Source organism: Eublepharis macularius, chromosome 15 (genome assembly GCF_028583425.1).
Source record: "Eublepharis macularius isolate TG4126 chromosome 15, MPM_Emac_v1.0, whole genome shotgun sequence".
NCBI lineage: Eukaryota > Metazoa > Chordata > Lepidosauria > Squamata > Eublepharidae > Eublepharis > Eublepharis macularius.
Window position 1 is genome coordinate 45552279 of NC_072804.1, and position 23028 is coordinate 45575306.

Genomic DNA, 23028 nt, shown 5'->3' on the forward strand with positions numbered 1-23028 from the left:
CTGAGAAGCCATATTTTCAGGTATCAGTGAATCACCTGACAACTCAAGAACCAACCAGGTTCCAACCAACCAAGAACCAACCAGAACAATTTCGCTGAGGCTGAATCTCTGGGGAACTTAGAGCTAAGCTACAAGTGACGCCTGACACAGGTTGGACACTTGTCAGCTTCCCTCAAGTTTTGATGGGAAATGTAGGCATCCTGGTCTTGTAGCTGTAATGGAGAGCCAAGCTGTAAAACCAGGATGCCTACATTTCCCATCAAAACTTGAGGGAAGCTGACAAGTGTCCAACCTGTGTAAGGCATCACTTGTAGCTTGGCTCTTAGAGACCACTTCACAGGTGTTTCCAATGAGCTCTGCAAACACATTTCTGATGTGTTTATCTTAGCATACTTATAGTTCTGAACCTAAGTTCAGCCATTTTTTCTCAGAGGTCTAGTCTCAAATTAGTAACTTCCTGTTGATAACCACGAGAACTTGATATCTGGGCCGTTTACACACAGCTTACTTTGTTCCGGAAAACAGTGAAATCTCATGCGAAATCGCATGAGAAGACGCTGGTATTGTGCGATAAAAGCGTCTTCTCGCGCGATTTCATGTAAGATTTCGCTGTTTTCCAGAACAAAGTAAGCCGTGTGGAAACAGCCCTGGTTAGAAAGAGTAGAGAACATGGAAAGGCTTAGAAGAACAAATGAGTTAATCTGACACATAATGTGTTGTGACTGCGACAAAAATAAAAGGGTGGGAAAACAATGTTTGGAAGAGCAGTTACCTTGTAGTAGCGTCCATTCTGGAAGCACCCGCAGTGTTCTGCAGTAACACAGTTGAGGCCATCGAAGAAGAAGCCTTTGTCACATTGGCAACCCTCAGCACAGGTTTCTGGACATGTTCTGGGGTCTGTGATCCTGGCACAAGTGGTGGCGCAGAGGTCGGCACAGATCTCGTAGTGGCTATTGACTGGGCAACTCAGAGCTAAATTCCAAAAGCATATGGATTAGAAGAAAAGATCCCCAGAGCAACCCCAAATGAAAGGGGAGAGAACTGAACCAAGGTTTTGGCAAGTGATGACAAAAATAGCAACTACTGCAGGATCAAATCACAGATTTCATCACACTACATTATGTTGACAATTATGGCTCTTGTTTTTTATAAAGCAGCATTAAGAGCTATGTACAGGTAGAGCTAAAATGAAGTTTGGAGGAAAATATAAGTAAATTCTTCTAGGCCTGCAAAGTAGTGGACTTATTTTCCCACTTGAATTCTCTAGAGTAGTGGTATCCAATATGGTGGTAGTGGTGGACACCATGGTACCTGCCAATGTGTTTCCTGGTGCCTACTTTTTTCCCCCTAAAGCAAAGAGCCAATTCTGTCAAAACAGAGTACCCTTTAGGAAACAGTTATCTTAATCAACAGAGGATGCTTATGAGAATGTCTCAATGTTTTGGACTGGACTCAGCCCACACAGCAGCCATTTTGTGACTGGTCCCACCCTCTCATGGCAGCCATTTTGTGGTGGTGCCCACTACTTATTCTCAAAATTCCAGAAGGTGTCCACGGGTTTAAACATGTTGGAGACACCTGTTCTACCACACTTAGTATCCAAACCACTTAGGATTTGACAGGTAAGAGCACCACTCCTTTAATTGTCCCCAAAGTGATACCAGTTAGATCCACTGCTACTCCTATTTCACATTTCAAATTATATATCCCAGCCAGGGGTCAATCACCAATACTCACGACAGAAGGATGGATTTCTCCAGGGCTGGACAGAGACCCCAGCTTCTTGGCAAGAGGACACATAACTCTCAATACTCTTGCATAAAACATGGCTATCCCCATTGCCCAGGCAAAGATCATAGATGCAGTTATTGAAATAAACATTAGGGTTCACTTTGCTGTGGCAAGCTCTGAAGGGACCATCTGCGGCGATGAGTAGCCCGCAGTAGTTGCTTTGTTTGAAAATGTCCTTCTTCCTCTCCTCACAGACTGGGCAGTTATTCCCAGAGCATCCATCAGAGCAGGACCCAGTCGCTCCAGGGACTGACACTTTCCAAGCTGCTCCAAATACTGCCACATCAGAGACCACCCTCCCATCAGGGAGCAGGAGATCATCCTCTTTACGCCCGTTGTAGTTCCCACACAGGCCACTAACTTGGCCTTGGTAACTCCCTGGGACAGTGACTCTGACATCGTAAACCAAGTCATAGCTCACGTAGAGGCCAAAGTCAGTTTGGATCACAACTTTAGTGCCATGCTGATAGGCTCTGAGTTGTCCACCAGAAAGAGTCACTGGGAGAGGCTGGAACACACCATTCACCTGCAGGAAAAAAGGGCATTTCTTGACTGAGTAGCATTACCTTGAGGGTTGGGTCCAGCCAGCTTTTTCACTAGTGAAAAAGGGAGGAAGGAGTCCCCCTTGACCTCCAAACAGGCTTTGCTAGGCATCATGGGATCTTAATGGCTAGGATAGGGTTTTCATAAGGAGGGGAATAAGGTGAGATGGAGTGAAAAACAAACTGGAGAGCCAGTTTGATGTAGTGGTTAAGAGCGGCAGGACTCTAATCTGGAGAACAGGGTTTGATTCCCCACTCCTCTGCTTGAAGCCAGCTGGGTGACCTTGGGTTGGTCACAGCTCTCTGGAGCTCTCTCAGCCCCACCCATCTCACAGGGTGATTGTCATGAGAATAATAATAACACACTTTGTAAACTGCTCTGAGTGGGTGTTACATTGTCCTGAAGGGTGGTATATAAATCTAATGTTATTATGTTATTAATGGTAGGATTCAACCCAATATTTTATTACTTTTTAAAGTCATAATGGTTCAATGTTAGAAGACCCCTTAACAGATACTTGGACCCAATTGCTCTAGTAGAAACATTTTAAAATGGGAATTAATGGACATTTCAGGGGAAATTGGGTGCTGATCTATATATTAAATCCAAATGCACAGCATCATGTACAACTTAACACATCAAATTGTATTGGTAGGTTTATGAAGTTAAATTTGGGGTTTTTTTTGGAACCTAACACCACCACCTAGTGTTGATAATAGAACTGTACTGTTGTACACGCCAAAGGTCTGTAAACATATCTCTGCCAGTTGGCAAGCAGGAAAAACAAAAACTGAAAATAGAAGTCCTTCCCCTCATGGTTGTAGTATATCTAGCTTAAAAATTTTTTTTGAAACAATGGGGTGAATCCAACTATCTCCTAAGGAGTCTTCCTCTAGCTTAAGTGTCCTTCACTGGGAAAGCCACTTAAATTGAAGGAAAGCTCCTAAGGCTGCAGTAAGGCTTCAAACTTTGCTAAGTGGAGTGGTAGCATAGGGGTAGAGTCTACTCCAGTATTTCTAGAATATAACTAGCAAAAATTCACTGATACTTCTGCAGGATAAAAATATTAGTGAAGAAATTTCTTTTCCCATTAGTCCCAGAATTAACAATGTTTCCATGTTAAGCCTGAGGGGGGGAGGGAATGAAAAAAAAAATCTGTTACCTGTTTTTCCTAGTGAAAATTGAAGGCATATAGTTGATTGAAGTCTACTCTCTCTATATATACATGTGCATTGAAAGCCTAGGACGGAAATCAATTTTTTGAAACTCCCTGACTACTCTGTCCCTATTTATGCTTTCAGCTGGGATAGCACGGCAATAGGATACTGGAAAAGTGGAACAAGCCTGTCCATTCTACCACGTGTCTTCCAGCTTTCAGTGTTCTCGCTGTGTAATCCCCAACGGCTCAGATGTCAACTTCATAAGATACTTTTTCATGTATATATAGGAAGATAGCTGCAAACTAAGGGCCAAGCTACAAGTGACAAATGACACAGGTTGGACACTTGTCAGCTTCCCTCAAGTTTTGATGGGAAATGTAGGTGTCCTGGTCTTGCAGCTTGGCTCTCCAACTGCTGTCCAATGGACTTTTCAACTGTCATTTGTCCAACATTCCACCAAGCTGCCTACATTTCCCATCAAAACTTGAGGGAAGCTGACAAGTGTCCAACCTGTGTCATTTGTCACTTGTAGTTTGGCCTTAGATCTCTGCATGACTGCGCAGTGCACTTGTGCAAAGGTCTACTAGAACCAACTTGTGAAGTAGAGAAGAAAGGTTTGCACCATCCTATCATAACTGGTTGCAGAACCAGTAGAATGGACAAACCATGGCAATGACTTTATGAATGAAGGAATGGCTCAAGAGATATCATTTTGTGCCACAGACTCACTTTTACTTGTCCTTTCTTGTTCTGCAGTAATGTGAGTGTGATGTTATAGACGTTGACAGAGACCATCTTGGTCACCGAGACCTTCCCGTTCCCCCAGGCCTCGTTCTCTACATTTATAGTAAAGGGTATCAATGTGGTGCTGCTTGTGGTAGACTTAACCAGGGTGTATGTGCAGGTGCCCTGGAAATCAAAGCGGAATCCATCGAAGGAAACATAGTGAGGGTCCCCAGAAGCAGAACAGGTAGCGTTGCCAATGGGGTGGCACTTCAAGATCCCATTCGACAACTTGCATTCTTCATAAGGGCCGCAGGAGAATGCTTGACATTTCACAGTCCCACCAGTTTGGCATAAACAACGCTCCTGGCATGTAGGGTAGAAAGTCTCTCCTGCCGTGTAATAGTGTCCTTGATGGTGGCAGCCACATTGGGATATCGGGACACACTGATCACCACTCAGCACAAAGTTCTCATCACACACACAGCCTTCCTGGCACTCGGCTGGACAAAGGACTGGAGCATAGAGGCTTCCACAAGTCTGGGCACAACCTCTGGCACAGAGCTCGTAGTGACTATTTTGAGTACAAGGAAGGCCTGTCAACAGGGAAGTGAAAGAGAAAGAATTTATCAACTTGGTGGATGGGTGGGGAGAGAATTAAAATGATACTCTCACAAGGACAGTATGATTGGCACAAGCAAATTCAAGGCATCTTCCAGGCTGGAAGAAGAACTAGTGTTTGACTGTTTCTCTCTGGGTCCATGCATGCCTGTACACCCTCTTTTAAATGGTACTCAGTCCTCATAACACGTAGTTCTACCCTTTCACTCTACCTTATGAACAAGTTTCTCTCTCCGGCACAGAAGCAAGACACAAAAGGACTTCCTGTATTTCCACTGAGGGAGTGTACAGAAGAGGGAAAGTTCAGCAGGTGCAGTGTTTTTCAGTAGCACTATAACATGACGTGCTACACATGCCCAAACTCCCTCTTCTATAAACTCCTCTATTTCACTTGGCATTTAACATCTGAATGTCTGCTTGGGGAAACAACATGTTTTTTTTTTTTTTTGTCAGGATGCCCTAAACCCAAATTATCCTTTGGGAGATTAGGAACTGACTGACTTTAAGTCTTGTCTGAAGTGCAACAACAACAACAACAAAATCTGATTTATATACTGCCCTTCAGGGCAACGTAATGCCCACTCATAGTGGTTTACAAAGTGTGTTATTATTATCCCCACAGCAATCACCCTGTGAGCTGGGTGGGTGGGTGGGGGCTGAGAAAGCTCTGAAAAAGTTGTGCAAGACCTGTTGGAATAGAAGCAACATAGTATGCCGGGACACTGGGGGTGTGTGCTATTTTCCCCTTTACTTTAGAAGCATTTGTGTGATGCTTCTCTTTGTCTGATCAGGAAGCTTCTATCTGACTTCTCCTTCCCTTTCTGTGCCTGCCTCTGCATAGCAACCCTCCTTTTTCTTGGAGGTCTCCCGTCTGATTTCTAACCAAGGCTGACCCTGCTTATCTTTTGAGATCGGATGAAACCAGACCGCCTGGGCTGTCAGGCAAGGCCCACTTGCTTCCTTTATTTATTTTAAGTGCTACCATCTTTATTATCAGTAACCAAGGAAATTTGTTCAGCAAAGCTGCACTTACTACAAAAAGCTTCGGATCTCCAGGCATGGATGGTCGCCCCAGCTGCTTGGCAGGCAGCGGCGTAGCTTTCGATGACCTGGCAAATCACGGCTTGCTGGCCTTCAAAGAAGCAGTAATCGTACACACAATCATGGAAGTATCCCTCTGGATCAACTTTGCTGTGACATTCTCTGAAAGGGCCGTTCTTGTCTAGGATGAGCCCACACTCCCTGCTGAGTTCCCGTTGGTGTCTCTCAATGGCTGGTAGATTAGAGCACTCTCCTTTATCATCCTCAGTGCAGCCTGGTATCTCCCGCACTTTCCAGCTCTGACCAAATGCTGATGGAGTTGGGGCCACCACGCCATCTTTCATGGTCATTTCATCTTGCTTGTTGCCATTGAAGTTCCCACAGAGACCACAAAGGGCTCCGGCATAGGTGCTGGGCGCAGTCACGGTGACCCGGCTTTGCCAGTCAAAGGTGACAGTCAGCTGGAAATCGGTCTGGATTACAGCATCTTGCCCTCTCCTATACAGGGAGATCTTGTTGCTTTTTGTGCTGTACGGCAGGTTGATCAACAAGCCGTTCACCTAGGAACCATTCAAAAAGGGAGAAGAGGGCATTTCAGAAGAACTTTTAACATGAGACTCACAGAACATATTCCCCATTAAATCCCTCCCCATGAATTCTCAGTAATGCACAATTTTACATACTTGACCTTGGCCGTTTCCACACAGCTCCCCACTGCTCGTAACAATCTGGAAGATCGTGCAAAAAACGCAGAAGATCGCATTTTCTCACGCGAGATTTGCACGACGTCACATGACATCGCGCAAATCTCGCGCGAGAAAACGCGATCTTCCGCGTTTTTTGCGCGATCTTCCAGGTTGTTACGAGCAGCGGAGAGCCGTGTGGAAATGGCCCTTATCTATTTTGTACCAAACAAAACAACAGTCCTCTATGCCAGAGTAGTCAAATATTGTAATTTTCCTTTAAAAATCACTAGTCTGAAATATTGTTTTTTAATGAAAAATCCTCAAAACTTTGAAAATGGGGCAGAAGTCAGAGAAACCCAATTAACATTTCTAATAGAAACTGACTAGGAGGAGGCACGGAATGATCCCCAGGTTACCTTAATAGCCCTAACCTGACCAAGCATGGCCAAGTGTGTGTCTATCAACCTGCTCTTCTCAAATGACTTAGGTGATGCTGTTAGAAAACTAAAATGAAAAGGAGGTAATAAATGGTGTGGGGAACAACCTGTTACCTGGAGGAGACATCCACCCCTCAAAGGACCATTGCACTAGGAACAGTGAATAAGGAAACATTTTGATAAATTCAGTACAGAATCACAGTGATATCACTGGCCAGTAGACCAATCATTTCTTTCTGATGCCTATCCAATTTGCATGCTTCAGAATCCAGATTTGAAATGGCACTCTGGACCATTCTGTGGATTTCAGACTCTGATGAGCCTCTTGCTGCTGATAAAGGATGACCGGAGGCAGAACTGGGCAGAAATGATTCAGTGAAACTTGAAAATGATCAGCCATTCTAAAGGGACAAATCTCTGATAAACTCACCAAGACTTTGCCAGGGTTTTCTCTGCTAATCACTATGTCTGTGTCGTAAACATTGATCTCCACGACTCGGGTGAAGGACACCGATTGGCTACCTCGATGGTCATTTTGAACGAGCACCTGGAAATTCACCAGATCTGCTCTGTTCTCACAAAGCCCGGTGAACTGATACATGCAGGTGCCTTGGAAGTCAAACCTTAGGCCATCAAAGCTGATGTAGTGAGGGTCTCCTGAAGCAGAGCAAGTGCCGTAACTGATAGGGTAGCAGTTTTGGATGCCGTCCTCCACCCGGCATTGCTCTCCTCTCCGGCAGCTGGATGCCTGGCAGGTCACTTGCCTGGACTGCGGGTTACAGACACAACGTCGTGTGCAGGTGTCATCTCCCCAGAACTGCTCATTGGGGGCAAAGAGTTTCCCTTCAAAAATGCACCCACAGGCAGACTGGGGGATGCATTTTCCAGCATCCAACACAAAGCCCTCATTGCATTGGCAGGACTCCACGCAAGGCAGTGAGGAACAGTTGGCAGGAGTAGCTTGGTCGTTGCAAGTGGCAGGACATGCAGACCCGCAAGCCTTGTATTGGCTGTTTTCTGGACAGGGTAAAGCTGTAAGAGAGACAAGATGAAAGGACATGGGTTCTCTTAGCCTAATATATTTCAGAGAGGGTTGTGCAAACCAAACGAGAGTGCCAACCGGAGCTGCTTGGGAAAAGGGAGTGACACAGAGAAGTAACAAACAGTGCTCCCCTTCTCGAGGACTCCCCTTCTCCACAGGGCCTTTTTAACCCATGGCCAGGCCCCTAGGCTTTCAGGTATTTTGGGCCCCCTCCAGCACTTCAATCTTTCACCCCACTACAGCTGACAGCCTGACCCTGGTACGGTAGATACTAGACCGCAGTATATAGCCCTATATCCATTTTGAGGGTTTCCTGAAGAATTCTATTCATAATCTTTAAAATATTTTTATTGCGTGAGTAGAACTCTTCAGGAAAGGACATTTTGGGAGTATAATTGTTCAATACTGTAATATTTTGAACTGAATAAATTTTTTATTATTTATTAAAATACATAATATATGAATAATTGTTTTAATATAAGAGACAATTTGTTTCACTTCAATAAGGAAGCAGTTAATTATCATATTAATAGAGGTCATATAAGAGAATATATTAGTTGTAATTTATGTGGGGGTGTACCTCAGCAAAAAAAAAAAATTGATGGGCCCCTAGTACCTGCAGAGACCCTAGGCTTCGGCCTAGTCAGCCTTATTAATCATATGGCCCTGCTTCTCCAGAGCATTTTTCCTTCATAAATAACAGCCAGTGGATATCTTTGCTGGGATCAGAGCTTCAGCATGGTAGGGAGGGATTTTTTAAACATTCCCTATGTGCTTTTTCCTGTCTCAAATGGAGTCCCTGGAGCTACTGTTTCCATACTTGGTTGACAAACACGGACGGCTTTATAGTATGTTCTGTGCCAGTTCCTTGAGGTCAGAAAAAGAGCATCAAGGCGAGGAAAGAGTTAAAAGTCCCATTTCTCCCAAGCCCCAACCCCATTCAAAATTTCCCTAGATTGCTATTTATAAAGAAAACATATGCCAACCTGGAATCCACTCCTCATGGGATATTTTTATCTAATGTCATTTGAATTTTTAAAAAAATTACTGTGAACTTGATTTGGGATGAAAATATACTCAAATGAATTTAAGAACCCTGCAGAGCAGGTGGGTATTGCTTTCCCCGTGCTGCAGATGCAAGAAGGAGGATCAAAAAGTATGGTTACCTATAAGAGCAATTCGGGGCTTAAGTGAGATTTGATCCAAGGACTGATGTTTTATGCTGTTTTTATATCTCTAGTGAGTTCTTTGGTTGCTTTGTTGCTGGTTCTAAATTAGAATTTGTAATATTGATTTGACTTTGCTTTAACATATTGATTTTTATGATTTGTATATTTTAGGGTTTTAACCGTCATGATTTTTAATGCTTTGTTGTTCTCTGTGATTTTATTGCTGTATTGTTTTTAACCTGTCTTGAACAGGTCTCTGCAGAGGCAGCATGTACATTTTCTATCTCACAATAGTCTTGCAGAGAGGAAAAAAACCCTAAAATGAAATAGTGCTAGGCAAATACGAAATTCTGTAGAAAAGAACGATGGAAGTGCCAGGTGAGCATGCAAAGATGTTATCTCTCTGCTGCCATCCCACTAACAACAACAACAACAAACAAACAACAACTGCACTTATATACTGCTCTTCTAGACAAATTAGTGCCTCACCCAGGATGGTGAACAAGTTAGTGTTATTATCCCCACAATGCAGCTGGGGACCTGGGGCTGAGAGGAGTGGCTTAATCAAGGCCACCTGCTGAGCTCATGACAGTAGTGGGATTTGAACCAGTAGAGTGCTGATTTGTATCCGAACCAGTTAAGCACTGTGCTACAGCAGCTCTACTGGAGAAGATTTAAATTCCATCTCTACAATACTGAGATAGTATAGCCTTTTCTGTCTCCACCTTGGGTCCCAGTGAGAAAGGCAGGCTATAAATGAAAATCATCATCAACATTAATATCATCATCATCAACATCAACATTTGTATTAAGCTTCTGATGATATGTAGGGTGGAACCAATTTGACCCAATTTCTATCACTAACTTCTATCACTAACCTAATTTCTATCACTTCCCCTACTATCCTTATTCGAAACTACTCTTCTCCTTGGTACTCACAGCAACCAGTGGGTGTCCTCCAGTCGGAGATGGTAACTCCTGCTTTCTGGCAGGTGTCTGCATAGTTCTTCAGTGCTTCACACAGAAAATCCTTGAAGCCATCATTCATGCAAAGGTCATAGACGCAGTTCTCCAGAAAGATATTGGGGTCGATTACAGAATGGCACTGGCTGAACGGGCCACCTGTTCCTTTGCTAATCCAGCCACAGAATGGCTCAGCTTTGTACTTGTTGGCCGTCTCTGGTGGGCAGCTTTTGCATTCTCCGTGGCAGTCATCCCAGCAGAACCTGTCACCATCTTCCACCTTCCAGCTTCGCCCAAACTCTACAGGGGTTGGAGCCAGTGCGCCACTAGGGGTTTGGAAGTCATCAGCTGGATTTTGATTGTAGTTACCACACAGGCCACAAATATTCTCGAAGAAGCTGCTGGAGATCTTCACCACCAGGTAGCTGTTCCAATCATAAGAGACCTTCAAGGAGAAGTCTGTCTCAATAATGACAGTGTTCCCACTCTGATAGATGCGCAGTTTCCCATCATACAAGGAGATGGGCAACCGGGAACGCTGGTTATTCACCTGCAAGGTAAGTTGGAGGTTAGAAGCTGCAGAAGTTAAATGTTGTTGTATTGTCGAAGGCTTTCATGGCCGGAGAACGATGGTTGTTGTGGGTTTTCCGGGCTGTATTGCCGTGGTCTTGGCATTGTAGTTCCTGAATGCCAAGACCACGGCAATACAGCCCGAAAAACCCACAACAACCATTAAATGTTGTTCTCCCATAGAATCATCATTTACTCTGCTGAAGGAGACACATTTAGAGGAGTTTCAGGTGCGAAGCCATGTTGCTCTGTAGTAGAATAGCAAGATTTGGGTCCAGTAACACCTTAAAGACTAAATAGATTTCCAGCGTATGAGCTTTCAAGAGTCAGAGCTCCCAGACACCAGAAAACTCAGACCGTGGAAATCTAGTTGGTCTTTATGATGCTACTGAACCAGAATCTTACACATTTAGAGCAGGGATTTTTGAAGATTGAACACTTATAAGAAAGATGAGATGGAATCTTAAATGGAAGGAATGCCAAAAGCAATTTCAAGCAGCTCTACACGATTTCTCATTGGACTGCAACCCCTCCAAAATTCAGCTCAGTACAGAGAGGTCCTAATTCTACACCACTAGCCCTCCTCTGCAACTCTTCCCCAACAATGATCCAAGCACAAGCAGTAGTGAGGAAGACTACTTAGCAACTGCAGACCTGGATATTAAAACCTGGGATCTGCTGTCAGTATGCACAGCAGCATTGATTCAGACTGGAAAGCATGGAAAATGAACTTCCCAATGCTTCCTTGTACCAAAATGTTCATGGATACTTGGAAACATTAAGAACGACATTTCCATTCTTCCTGGTGGTGATGAAAATGGGACCCTGCCAGGCATACTCACTGCAGTATCCAGGCCTTAACCAATAGCCATGAGCTGCTATGAGTCCCTTGTGTTTCCATTTCATCTCATCAAGATATGTTTGGGAAAGGGGCCAGGACTGAAATGGGCGAGTCCTATGTCTGATTGCATAGATTCTTGTTTTTGTTCCATGAAACAAGGATGGACCAGAATAAAGGCCATGTGGAGATTGAGCAAGCAGGGTTAAGAGTTTTCATCCTCTTTTAAACATATCTAATGGGTATGGGATAGCTAAAACTCTCAGGTATCCTAAAGGCTCAAGGATTGTTTCTAAAGAGGGAAGAAGCATGGGTAAGGAAGACAGAGCTTATGGATGTGGAGTCAATAGAACTATATCAAGCCAAGGTAGTTTGGGCAACTGTTAGGATCCATATGTTCGTTCACCATTCTGAAGAATAGGAAAGATAGCCTGCCATCTTGCTTCTGGCTCCTCACCCAGAAATTTTACCCTCTTGATTGGGAGACCATGAAAAGGAGTCTAAGAGCCTGATGCATTGAGTCAGATCTTCAGACTTGGGAAGCCTGGGGACAGCATTTTTCAACCTGAAGCTTCAGAAAGGAGGGGCCTTTAACAATGCTGAATTAGGGAAACAGTTGCCACGTGCTATGAGACAGAAGCGCATGCAGCAGCTAGAGATGAAACTACTCCGAAGAAAGGAGAAGCATGCTATCTTTCAACCTCACCCTCACAAATCCAATTTCTCTTCTGGCTACTGAAATGGTGGTGTTGTAGACCTCGACAGCCACAGAACCAACGTAGGAAACTCGAGTGTTGCCCCTGTTCTCATTCTTGGCCACGACACTGAAGAAAGGAAGAGATGCATTTGATCCGCAGGTCTTGGCAATGGTGTAGGTACAAGTGCCCATGAAGTCAAAGTTTCTCCCATCAAAGGTGTGATAGTGAGGGTCTCCCTGTGCCCAGCAAGTAGATTCAGATTCTGGCACACATATTGGTTCTCCATCGATGACCTCGCATTTCTCCTTCTTTCTGCATTGGATTGAACTGCAGGTGGGCACTGGTTTGCCTAGAAGGGTCCAATGACATTGTAAAAACAAGCACTGTGGTTGGTAACCACTGTAAGGTGGCCATTGATAAAAATGAGGCATTTGAAATGACTCTAGACTCTATAATTACTTGTTAAGTGAAAGCCAATTTTGGATGGTCTTTTTAGGACATATATTAAAGCAGCCTTGAAAACAACCACTGGCCAGGCCACCTGTGGTGATTAATAATTACATATATAACATCAGTTGTGGGAGGTTTACAAAAGTCACTTCTTTCATCTTTGGCCATGAATGCTTTTGTAGCTAGCAGCTTCTATGGACTTTCTTGCAAAATCTAAACTCAAGTCCAGTTGATTTGCAAAGAAAAAAAAAGTGCGTGTGTGGCGGGGGGCTGTTGCCAACTTACTCTAAAAACAAATGAGAAAAAGAAAAGAAAATCTGAGAGAAATGCAGAGTAAAGACTTTGGAACGTTTGTAGTTATTGAGTTGGATCCAGCCAGCTTTTTCACTCAAACATGGCTCTACTCATTCCACATGGGCTTTCTCCCCACGGGTCCATCCTCAGTAGAGCCTTTTGAGTCATCAAAGGGGAACCCCTCGCCCCTTTTCCACCAGAGAAAATCCTGGTTGGATTCAACACATGGGCAGTGAGAGAGTTGCTGGCCAGGATTTGTCTTTACCCATTCATACAATTTCTGAGGGTTTAAGGAGCAAACATTCCAAATGTTGTTCAGGACTTCAGTGGATGAAGCTCAAGGTGGGGCTGTGTGCTGCTGACATAGAGCAAGGAAGATTGGGAACATCAGTGAAGTGTTGGTCAGCTGAGAGTCTGTGCACGGATAGGACAAGTGGTAAGCAAAAAGCATGCGTGAGTAATGTGTATCTATGACTGTGGTGGTGGAGAGTGCCCTCAAGTCACTCTCCATCAAGTCCAGTAGGACAGATGGTGACCACTGCTGGGGTTTTCAGGGCAAGAGACTAACAGAGATGGTTTGCCATTGCCTGCCACTGCAGCCCTTGCTCCATTGGAGGTCTCCTATCTAACTACTAACCAAGGCTGACCCTACTTAGCTTCTGAAATCTGACAAGATCAAGCTCACCTGGGCTATCCAGGTCAGGGCACACCTATGATTATTGTGTGTGAATATTACAAATAGGTGTTGCATATGTGAATAAGGAAATATGTGGGAAAAGGAAGGTAGAATTAGACATGGTGGAAGGATTAGACATACATAGGTACTGCGCGTTGCCACTAAGCTCAGAAGGATCCAAATGTTTACAACTAAGTGGCAGAACTGTGGAAGGGCTTCTCCCACCATAGTCTGGTAGCAGCCCTGGAGTCCATCTGCAAATAATTCTGCCCCATTTATCTGGAATCTGGATTTTCAACAACCTTCAGTCATGATCCACAAAGGTGTGCAGATGAGTGGGAGGCTGATGCTGTGGGTTGCCGTCTGGACCATCAGCGAGGTCCGAAGTCCCCCTTGGCTTTTAGGGGGCAGAAAATCCATGTGCCAGTAGTTAAATTGTTCTCTGTCTGCATGAAAGGTTAACTAAGTGAGGATACTTACCGCAGGCACAAAGGGCCACAGAGCCATAGCCATCATAGAATGTACCTCCAATGACAAGGAGCCCAAAGGGAGTGCTGGGGTGCTCTAGGAAGGAGGCCCGAGCTTCGGTGCCCAGCCTGGGTTGAGCCCAAGAATATTCTGTGCCAGGGACTGGTCTCCATAGGATGCTTCCAATGGCTCTCTTATCTAACGTGATCCCATTGGTTTCTGAAGTTTTGGCTATGATGACGGCATAATTCTCAAAGTTTCTCATCCCATCAATGTGATACAACCTGCAATAGCTTGATACATCTGGAATATTGATGAAGAATGGATCGTAGGCTCCATTTCCTGTTGGGACACCGGTGAAGAAGAACAGAACCTGAAGTCCGACATCAGCAGATATGTAAAGCGGCCGAGAAGCCTGTACTTCCAACTGGATAACTTGTCCGGCGATTACATTACGGGAGCTCTGTGCAGACCCAGAATGGTACTTGATGCAGGTTTTTTGGGAAGCAATGATATAGACTATGTCAAATCTATTTTGGAACGACATTGGTGGGACAATGAAGGTAGTACCCCAGCTTGGAACAGGCAACAGCTGTTCAACGGCATAGTCACAGCCTGTGTTTTTGACAGCACAGCTGTGCCCGCTCAAGACAGCCACGGGTTCTGTGGATTCAATCCTGGTGCCAGATAAGTCAACTGAGCTTTGCAGCTCGATTGCTTGGAAGGCTTGGAGGTTGGCAACAAGCCTGCTGCCTGCTGGATAAACTCGCCCTCTGAATACCACAGCCCCTGTCAAGTGAATATCAACTTTTGCAGGAGCTTGGTAAGTTACAACTGTGAATTCCTTGAAAGTGTTGGACAAGTCACCTGCTGGGGTTACCACATAATACAGTGTTCCCAACTGCTGCACTGGGTACACCATGGTGCCACCACTTGTGCTGGTCTTGTAGCTGAAGGAGAAGACAGAGATGTCTTTATCTGCTTGGATCAGCACTGTCTTATCTAAGATATCCGTCCCCGCCATCTCTATGGAGGTTGGGAGCACAACTGACACTGTCTGTCCCTGATTGACAGAAATGGTTTTGCGGAAGGTCGACTTGTTTGCTGTCACAGTGACAGTGGTCGCAGGATGATACCCAGTGATAAGCAGCTGAAACTGAGGGTTGGGTTGGCTTGGCCAGCTGTTGTGCATGAATGCTGTAACAAACTCCTTTCCTCGGGAACTGGCTGTACACAGGCCTGAGGAAGAAAGGAAAGATTAGGAAAGGGATAGAAAACTATAGAGCAAGCACAATAATGACAATAATAATAATAAAGTACCAATTGAAAACAGCCAAAGGATCGGAGCTCCTTGCCTATGGTTTAAATAATTGCAACATACAGTTTCTTTAGATGTTGCGTATTACCCGAGGACACTCAAGTGCAGGACTTTATGTGTGGTCTGCTATTCACATGCAGGCAGTTCTTGTTTGGTGCACATGCATGCCACTTTCATGGGAGCTCCCTTTGTATGATTGCATCTTTGAGTGCAGAGTGCCAAGTACTGTATGTACTACAGGCTCCTTTGAATTGCTAATCTGCATTTCTTTAAGGTGTGAGAAATAGGAGTGTGCATCCTGAAAAGATTCAGGTTTCCTACTTCGGGGGAAAAAATTCGGAAATACCATAATTCCGAAGCGGCAAGCTGGTATTTTACTTGCTTTGATATGCTCCGTAAATATTTGGAGCATACTGAAGTGAGGGGAAGCAACTCCCCCCTCCCACCCACCCCCAGGGCAACCCCTCCACCCGCCAGCCACCCTGAGGCAACCCTTCCACCCCCACCCACTTACCTGGCCGGAGGGAGAGGGGGAGGGTGATCAGCTGGGCGCCATGGTGGTGGTGGTGGTGGTGGTGGTGATAGCACACATGGCAGCACGAGGCTGTGACAGCCTGGATCCAGCCGGCTCCTCTGCCGCCGTACTGCCTCCTGAGCCAGCAGGCTGGTAAGGAAGGCTGGAGCCGCCTCCTTCGGCCCTTCCTGCCCCTCAAATGGCTGCAGCACCACGGTGGCCATTTGAGGGGCAGGAAGAGCTTTCTCTACCTCCTCCGCTGCTCCGTGGCCCCTTGCAAGCAGCGGCGGGGCCCTTTAAACTCAGCCCCGAAGCTTTCTGAAGCATTATGAATGCTTTGGAAAGCTTTGATTTGGGATTTCCAAATTGGGGCCAGCATGCTGTCCCTGATTCAGAAATCCCAAATCTTTACGGATTAGGTCCGATTCGGGCATTTTTCCCGAATCAGATTCCTGAACTGCACATGCCATGTGAGAGTGTCAAGATGTGTATTTCAATGGATGGATGGGGGAGGCAGGGGAACTGGGATACTTTTAGCAGTTGAGGTGAAACTGATATCGAATGCATGAATGTACACATGGGAGCAAATTGAAGGATGGCTGTGCAAGCGAGTGCATGGAAAGTTGGAGGGGGGCATGTGAAATGAGGTTCTCTTGAGCATCCCTAGGTTCTTTGTAACATGTAGAGGGACTGTTAAGTAGCATGAAACTCTTCTCTCTCTTCATAACACTAGAGCTTCGAACCATCCAATGAATTTCTTCAGAGAATATACAATCACCTTACAAAGTTTAATTTGACAAGATATTTTGATGATAGGTGGTCTAGTGAGCATTAAAAAAGAGGTTAAATATATTTATGGAGGACAAATCTGTCACTTGTTTTTGGTGGAACCTCTATAGGCAGGGGTAGTATACCTCTTAACATCAGGTGCTGGGGACAAATAATAGAGGGCATTCACTTCCATCAGGTTTTGTTTGTGACCTTAAAGGCGTATGGTTGGACGTTTCAGAGAAGTCAGTCCTAGACTAGACAGCATTTTGGCCTATTGCTGCAGCAAAGTGATAGTCTGCATTTTTGATACCAGAGGGGTCAAGAATGTGGCCCCCAGAGACAGAAGATCCCAAGACACATTTTCATCTGGCGCTCCTGCGATCTCCCCTCTAAATAGTGACCAGTGAGCCCGCTTCAATTTCTGCAGGGAATGGTGGGCCCTCCCAAGTGTTCAGATTGTAGCATTGCCCCTTCCGTCTTTAAAAAAAAGCTACAGCATTATCCCTCAATTACAGTGTTCACTGCCTGGTGTACTCCACCTTGGCTAAATAAAAATGTATAGCTCAAACTAAACCCAGCCCTGGTCATAAGTAAGGCTCATAGCTTGACTTGAGATACATGGCTCATAAAATTCATTTGTAAACTCATGTGGACCAGCTCCTTTATCATTTTAAATTATCTGTCAACTGATTTTATTTCTGTTCTTGAGACTGAACTCTCCACAGACTCCTTGCAGACTAATGCTGTCTTGGGTAAAGGAACAAGATTTTTAAAATTCTCTTACATCCTTTTTTCTAAGTACTCTCTGCCACAGACAACTGTTTACAAAAGTGCTCACGTTCTTCAGCCTCAACTTCCCATCTGGAATTGTTCCAATATGCACTTGGGCATGTCTGCCCCAGATTTCCCTGCTCATTCAAGTTTGAGGTTTGACATTGCCATTCAGTCCAGCTGCTCTTCTCAAAGTATCTGAAATCTGAACTCAACTTCGAATGCCTCTCAAAACTTACCCACTGAAGGATCCAAGGGAAAAACCCAGACACGCTTGTGTTGTGAATTATGAGTTGCATCTTTTAAGTCTTGTTTCCCAACCACTAGACTTGTTCAAATTTAAGAAATAATTTTCTTTATACCCACTGTATCCTCCTCTACCACAACTCTAATGTAGGTAAAATGTGTTAAGGCACACCTTTCTCTTGTTTAATTGTCAATGCATCCTTCCCTTTTCGATGTTACTGCCCATTATATTACTTGACTTGGTGCAGTTTCCTGGCACTGTCTTCTGCAATCATGTGGACTTTAAGATCCTAAATTACAGTTAATGGAACAGGTGGGGAAGGGCTGTATAACAATTTCAGCTTCAGGGCACTGAACGTTGAACAGGGTTATTCTGGAGTAGCCAGGGATAGGGGGTTGCCATCTTATTTTTCTTCAGCAGCTTCAATAGCTCACAATAATATACTCCGATCTGTTCTAGGGAGCCACAGTTTTTACTAGGATTACCAGGTCCCCTTATCCTCCTGGCAGGAGGGGGGCACCTAGCACTTACCTTTATGATCTTCATGGGTGCATGTTTTATGTGCACGTACTTCCGGCAGGGTGCAATGATGTCATTTATGGAAGTGATGTCATCATACCCAGCAGGAGCGTTGCCTGCAGTGCTCTGGCTCAGGAGGTTTTTTTGCCTGTCGGGCCCATTGCCTGGGCCTCCCCCCTCCCACCGCTGGCCAGGTGAGTAGCAGCAGCAGATGGGCAGAGGCTGGGAGCAAGGAATCCACTGCTCCCACTGGAGACCCTGGCAGCCCTAGTTTTCACACAGATATTATATTCTGGAAGCCATTTTCTATTTGGAGAGAAATTTGAAAGGGGGTAGGCACACAATCTCTGAGGAAGTCAATCTGCCCCCCTCCCTTATTCCACAGGTACAAGAACAGAAAACATACTTCCCTAAGTGATCTGGATGGAATCCAAAACAACATGGCTGCCCAAAAGATTCCCCCAACATTGTAACTTCCCGAGAAATGGTGCTTACAAGGAGAGCAGCCTGCATGCCTTTTAATGCCAAACTTACCACACAGAAGTGTGAGCCAGGTCCATAGCAGCAGCAGTCGTGTTGCCATGGCTGCAGAAGAGAAATAAAGACTTTCAGCTCATTACAGAAGCGGATAGGCCCCTTCCTTCTCATCAGCTCCTTGAATGCCCCAACTCCCTTTTCAGAGCCAGATCACAAGAATTCTACCTTCCGTGCCTTCCTCACCCGGTCTACCAACCTTTATGCCATTTTTTTTCCCAAAAATCCAAATTTGTTTAAATTGTAAGCTTCCTGGGGCAGAGAACTGCCTTTTTCTTATGCTACGGGACAGCATTACATCAGCTATATACAATGATATTCTAAGCAAAGGTTCACATTTTCTTTTTTTCTCTTTGGTGCAGTTATTTCATCCAATCCGATACTGCATGGGTTCACAACAATGCAGCCAATGTGAAAACTGCATCTCCTGCTGGATGGAGTTGCACACAAGGAGATCTTGCTCATGTCCTTTTGTGTTTTGGTGGCATAGGACCGAGCTAGATGTGCAAATTTTTAAAGAGTTGGTCTGGGCTTTGTGGCCGTACAGCAGTTAAAAAGTAAATGGCTGTTAAAAAAGAAAAGACAGCCCAAATGGCCTCTGAATGCCTCTGCCAGAGGAGGAGGGGCGCCTCCTCCTCCATAAAGCCCTTTCCTTGTGTCATAATAGCAAGGGGGGAGTTTTTGCCCCCTATTTTTACTGCTCCATGTGCACAGAATACTCCAAGTGGAGCAGAAAAAACAGGGGGGAAACCTCCTGCTATTTTGACATGGGGAAATGGCTTGAGGGGGAGGGAGGAACGAACCCCGCCCCCCTCCCTGCAAAGTCATTCTGAGGTCATTTAGGGGCGCCTTTATTTTTAACAGCTATTCCTCAAAACTGCCGTGTAGCTGCAGGGAACTCAAGTTGGGTCTGGGGAACCCTGTAAAAACCTGCACATCTAGTTGGCCTCCATAGAAGAGAGCAGCTTTCTGCAGCTGCCATAATTGGAAGCATGTCGATAGAGGTAGCTGTGGCATTCTGCATTGCGCATGTGGCTGTCAGCTTGGTGCTCGGACAGAAAGGGGAAATCTCAATGTTCACTTGTGACGTTTTTCAGTAGGTCAGTGTGAAGGGCACAGTCAGATGGAAGTACATCAGTTCAGTGCTCCAATGCAGCAAAAGGGGGTGAGGTCACACCAAGAAAATTAGAAAATGGAGCAAAGAGACAAATGCAAAAAAAGCAGTGGATTGACTATTGAAAATATAGAGTTAGAGAGGAGGACCAGATCTGAGAGACCCAAGTTCAAATCCCTACTCAGGCAGGGACACTAGGGCTGATTCCGCACACGTTGGATAATGCACTTTCAATGCACTTTATCAATTGCTTCAGGTGGATTTTTTGTTCCGCACATGAAAAAATCCATTCCAAATGATCTATAAACAGGATTGGAAGTGCATTATCCAACGTGTGTGGAATCACTCTTGGAGGGCGATCTTAGGCCAGATGCTCTCTCTGAGCCTAACCTACCTCACCGGGTGATGGCTGTGAGGATAAAAATGGAGAATGATACTGTAAGTTGTTTTGGGTTCTCAGTGAGGGGGGAAGCAGCGTATAAATCTAAATAAATGAAAATGGGAGAAATTATAAGGTCAGGGCTTTGCATTGCAATCTTTCAATATCCCAGAATTTTTATATCATTCTGAGGATGGCGCTTCTCTTCATGTTCAGTGTGGTGGTACTAAATCAGGAATTTGAACAATATTTTAGGGCAAAGCAAAGACACTTTTGCCGGGGGAATCTGTTCTCATTAGCCATGCAGTCATGCAGATCAGCCATGCAGATTCCATGCACAACCCATGGATGCCCACTCTTGAGCCTATTCAACTGGGAGACCTGCAGCGGTTGAAGTGTACAATCGAACTGCAAAGATTAAAACAGAACTGGATGCTGAATTTGGGTGCAAAATTTTTGATGTGAATTTTATTTAAGTAGGCCAACAAAAATACAAGAGTGTATTCCAAACGTGTTTCTTTATTGGGTCCCATATGGGTCCCATCTTTATCCCAAGGAGCTCCTGAGGCATTTACAAGGATTATGTATCCATTTTATCATCTCCCAAGGAGGGAGAGACCAACTCAAAGCAACCTCCTGTACACCACTAAGCAGAGTTCCTTCCTTCCAAGCCCATTGACTGCTTCAGGGCTAGCAGCCTTCAGGGCTAAACAGGGATTCAAACCTAAATCTCTGAGATCCAAAGCCAGTAATAGCTCCCATTTTTGGTAACATCCCCAGTTACAGATAGTTCTGAATTTGAAAATGAGGGCAATATATCCTTTTTTTTTTTTTTTGGTAATAAATTTTGGCCCTTCTGTTGAAAAGAAGAGCAACGGCATAGGTCTGTGATTTAAAATTAGGTGTCCTATATTCAAAATGTCTGTTCTGGATGTCAAAAAAGAGATGATATCCTTGCTAATTTCCTTCCCATCGTGTCATGGAAAGCTCATTTGGTCAACAAAGAAAAGAGACGATTGCACTTACCTGCCCAAGGTCATCTGGCTAGTTCAGAACTTAGGGTAGCTAGCTTTTATAATAGCTTACTTTCTGTCACTCCAGCCAGGGAGGCAGGATGGAGGATATCAGTTTTGCATAATGTCCGGAGGAGGAAAAGCTGATAACACATAGCTATGTTTTATTTTTTCAAAACTGCATCAATCGGCAAACCCTACAAAATATATATACATATCACCCAATGATCATGTGCAAATATCTATAATATAAAGCTTGGGCTGATGATGTGAAAATGAGGGCAAAGGGCAGGAAGACAGGAAGGAGAGTTACCCTCCTCCGCCCTTCGAACTTGGGGTGGAGGATGGTTTTTATATCAGAGACTCGTTTTACAGGAGTGACTTTCCAGTCCTCGTAAGATTTGTACCCGTTCCACAAGATTGTTGCAGATTGCGCGTTTCCAGGGAGAAGAGGGGCAGGTTTTGTCAATCTCTTCTCTGAATACCTGTCACTGCCATTCATCCTCATGGCAACAAGAACAGGAGTGGAAATCTGAAGTGGAGCAAAAAAGGACTCGCCTTTTATGGATTTATTGCGTTTCATAGGCAGTGAAGTGCCAATTGGCGTGAACACTTTGGTGAACCCATTTGGGGCTTAACTTTTGTAGATGCAATGAACATAATGGGCATCTCAAACGTTCCCATTTTTGAACAGACCACTGATCCTCATGACACAGTGAGTGTTTCTGCACACGTTGGATAATGCACTTCCAATCCTCTTTATAGATCATTTGGAATGGATCTTTTTGTGTGCGGAACAAAAAATCCACCTCAAACGATTGATAAAGTGCATTGAAAGTGCATTATCCAACATGTGCAGAATCAGCCAGTATCAAGTGACCGTAGGGTTGCCAATGCCAACCTCTAGTTGAGCCTGGTGTTCGCCTGGAATTATAGTTGATCTCCAAGCAACAGTGATCCGTTCCTAGGGAGGAAATAGCAGCTTCAGAGGATGGGCTCTACGGCACCACATGCCTGCTGAACTCCCTCCCCTTTTCCCAAACTCCACCTTTCTCAGGCTCCACCCAAGGTCTCCAGGAGCAGGATCATGAACATCACTCCCATCCTGCAGTCATTAGTTACCAATACCATGATCAGTTCAAGATATTGGTTATCACTTAAAAACATCTTTACGGCCTTGGCCTGGCATACCTATAGGATCACCTTCCTCCCTATGCTTCTCCACGGCAGCTTCGCTCTTCTGAACAGGGTCTCCTGCAAGTGCCACCCTGTACATGGGTGAAATTGACAGTGGCCCATACACAGGCTTTCTCTGTGGTGGCCCCTATCCTGTGGAAGGGCCTGCCTGAGGAGGTCAGGAGAGCCCCCACTCTCCTGGCTTACTGTAAACGATGCAAAACTGAATTATTCAAAAAGGCTTTTTACTCAGTAGGAGGACTGTATTGTAGGGAGGGGATCTCAGAGTTAGACCTCACCAATATGTTTTATTGGATTCCTACTAATGCTGCATCTTTGTGAACTTGTATCGATTTACCCTATGGCATTGTTTATGGAAATGTTCCTAATATTGACTGTGTAACTCACACTGTGTAATCCGCCTTGAGTTTCAGTGAGAAAGGCGGACTATAAATGACATACATACATACATACATACATACATACATACATACATACATAT

The 23028-nt window shown here is 44.7% G+C and overlaps 1 protein-coding gene across 1 annotated transcript in view; it reads right to left on the reverse strand.

Moving 5' to 3' along the window:
- Positions 1-18886, reverse strand: part of LOC129342936 (IgGFc-binding protein-like) — a 67646-nt gene extending 48760 nt beyond the window's left edge. The window contains exons 1-9 of the mRNA XM_054998894.1: positions 18845-18886; positions 14183-15409; positions 12291-12631; positions 10153-10726; positions 7433-8034; positions 5872-6439; positions 4224-4813; positions 1738-2317; positions 773-972 (exon numbers count right to left, since the gene is read on the reverse strand). Of these exons, the coding sequence (XP_054854869.1) occupies positions 773-972; positions 1738-2317; positions 4224-4813; positions 5872-6439; positions 7433-8034; positions 10153-10726; positions 12291-12631; positions 14183-15362 (4635 nt within the window). The 5' untranslated portion in view covers positions 15363-15409; positions 18845-18886. The remainder of the gene's footprint in view (positions 1-772; positions 973-1737; positions 2318-4223; positions 4814-5871; positions 6440-7432; positions 8035-10152; positions 10727-12290; positions 12632-14182; positions 15410-18844) is intronic.
- Between the last annotated feature and the right edge of the window lie 4142 nt (positions 18887-23028).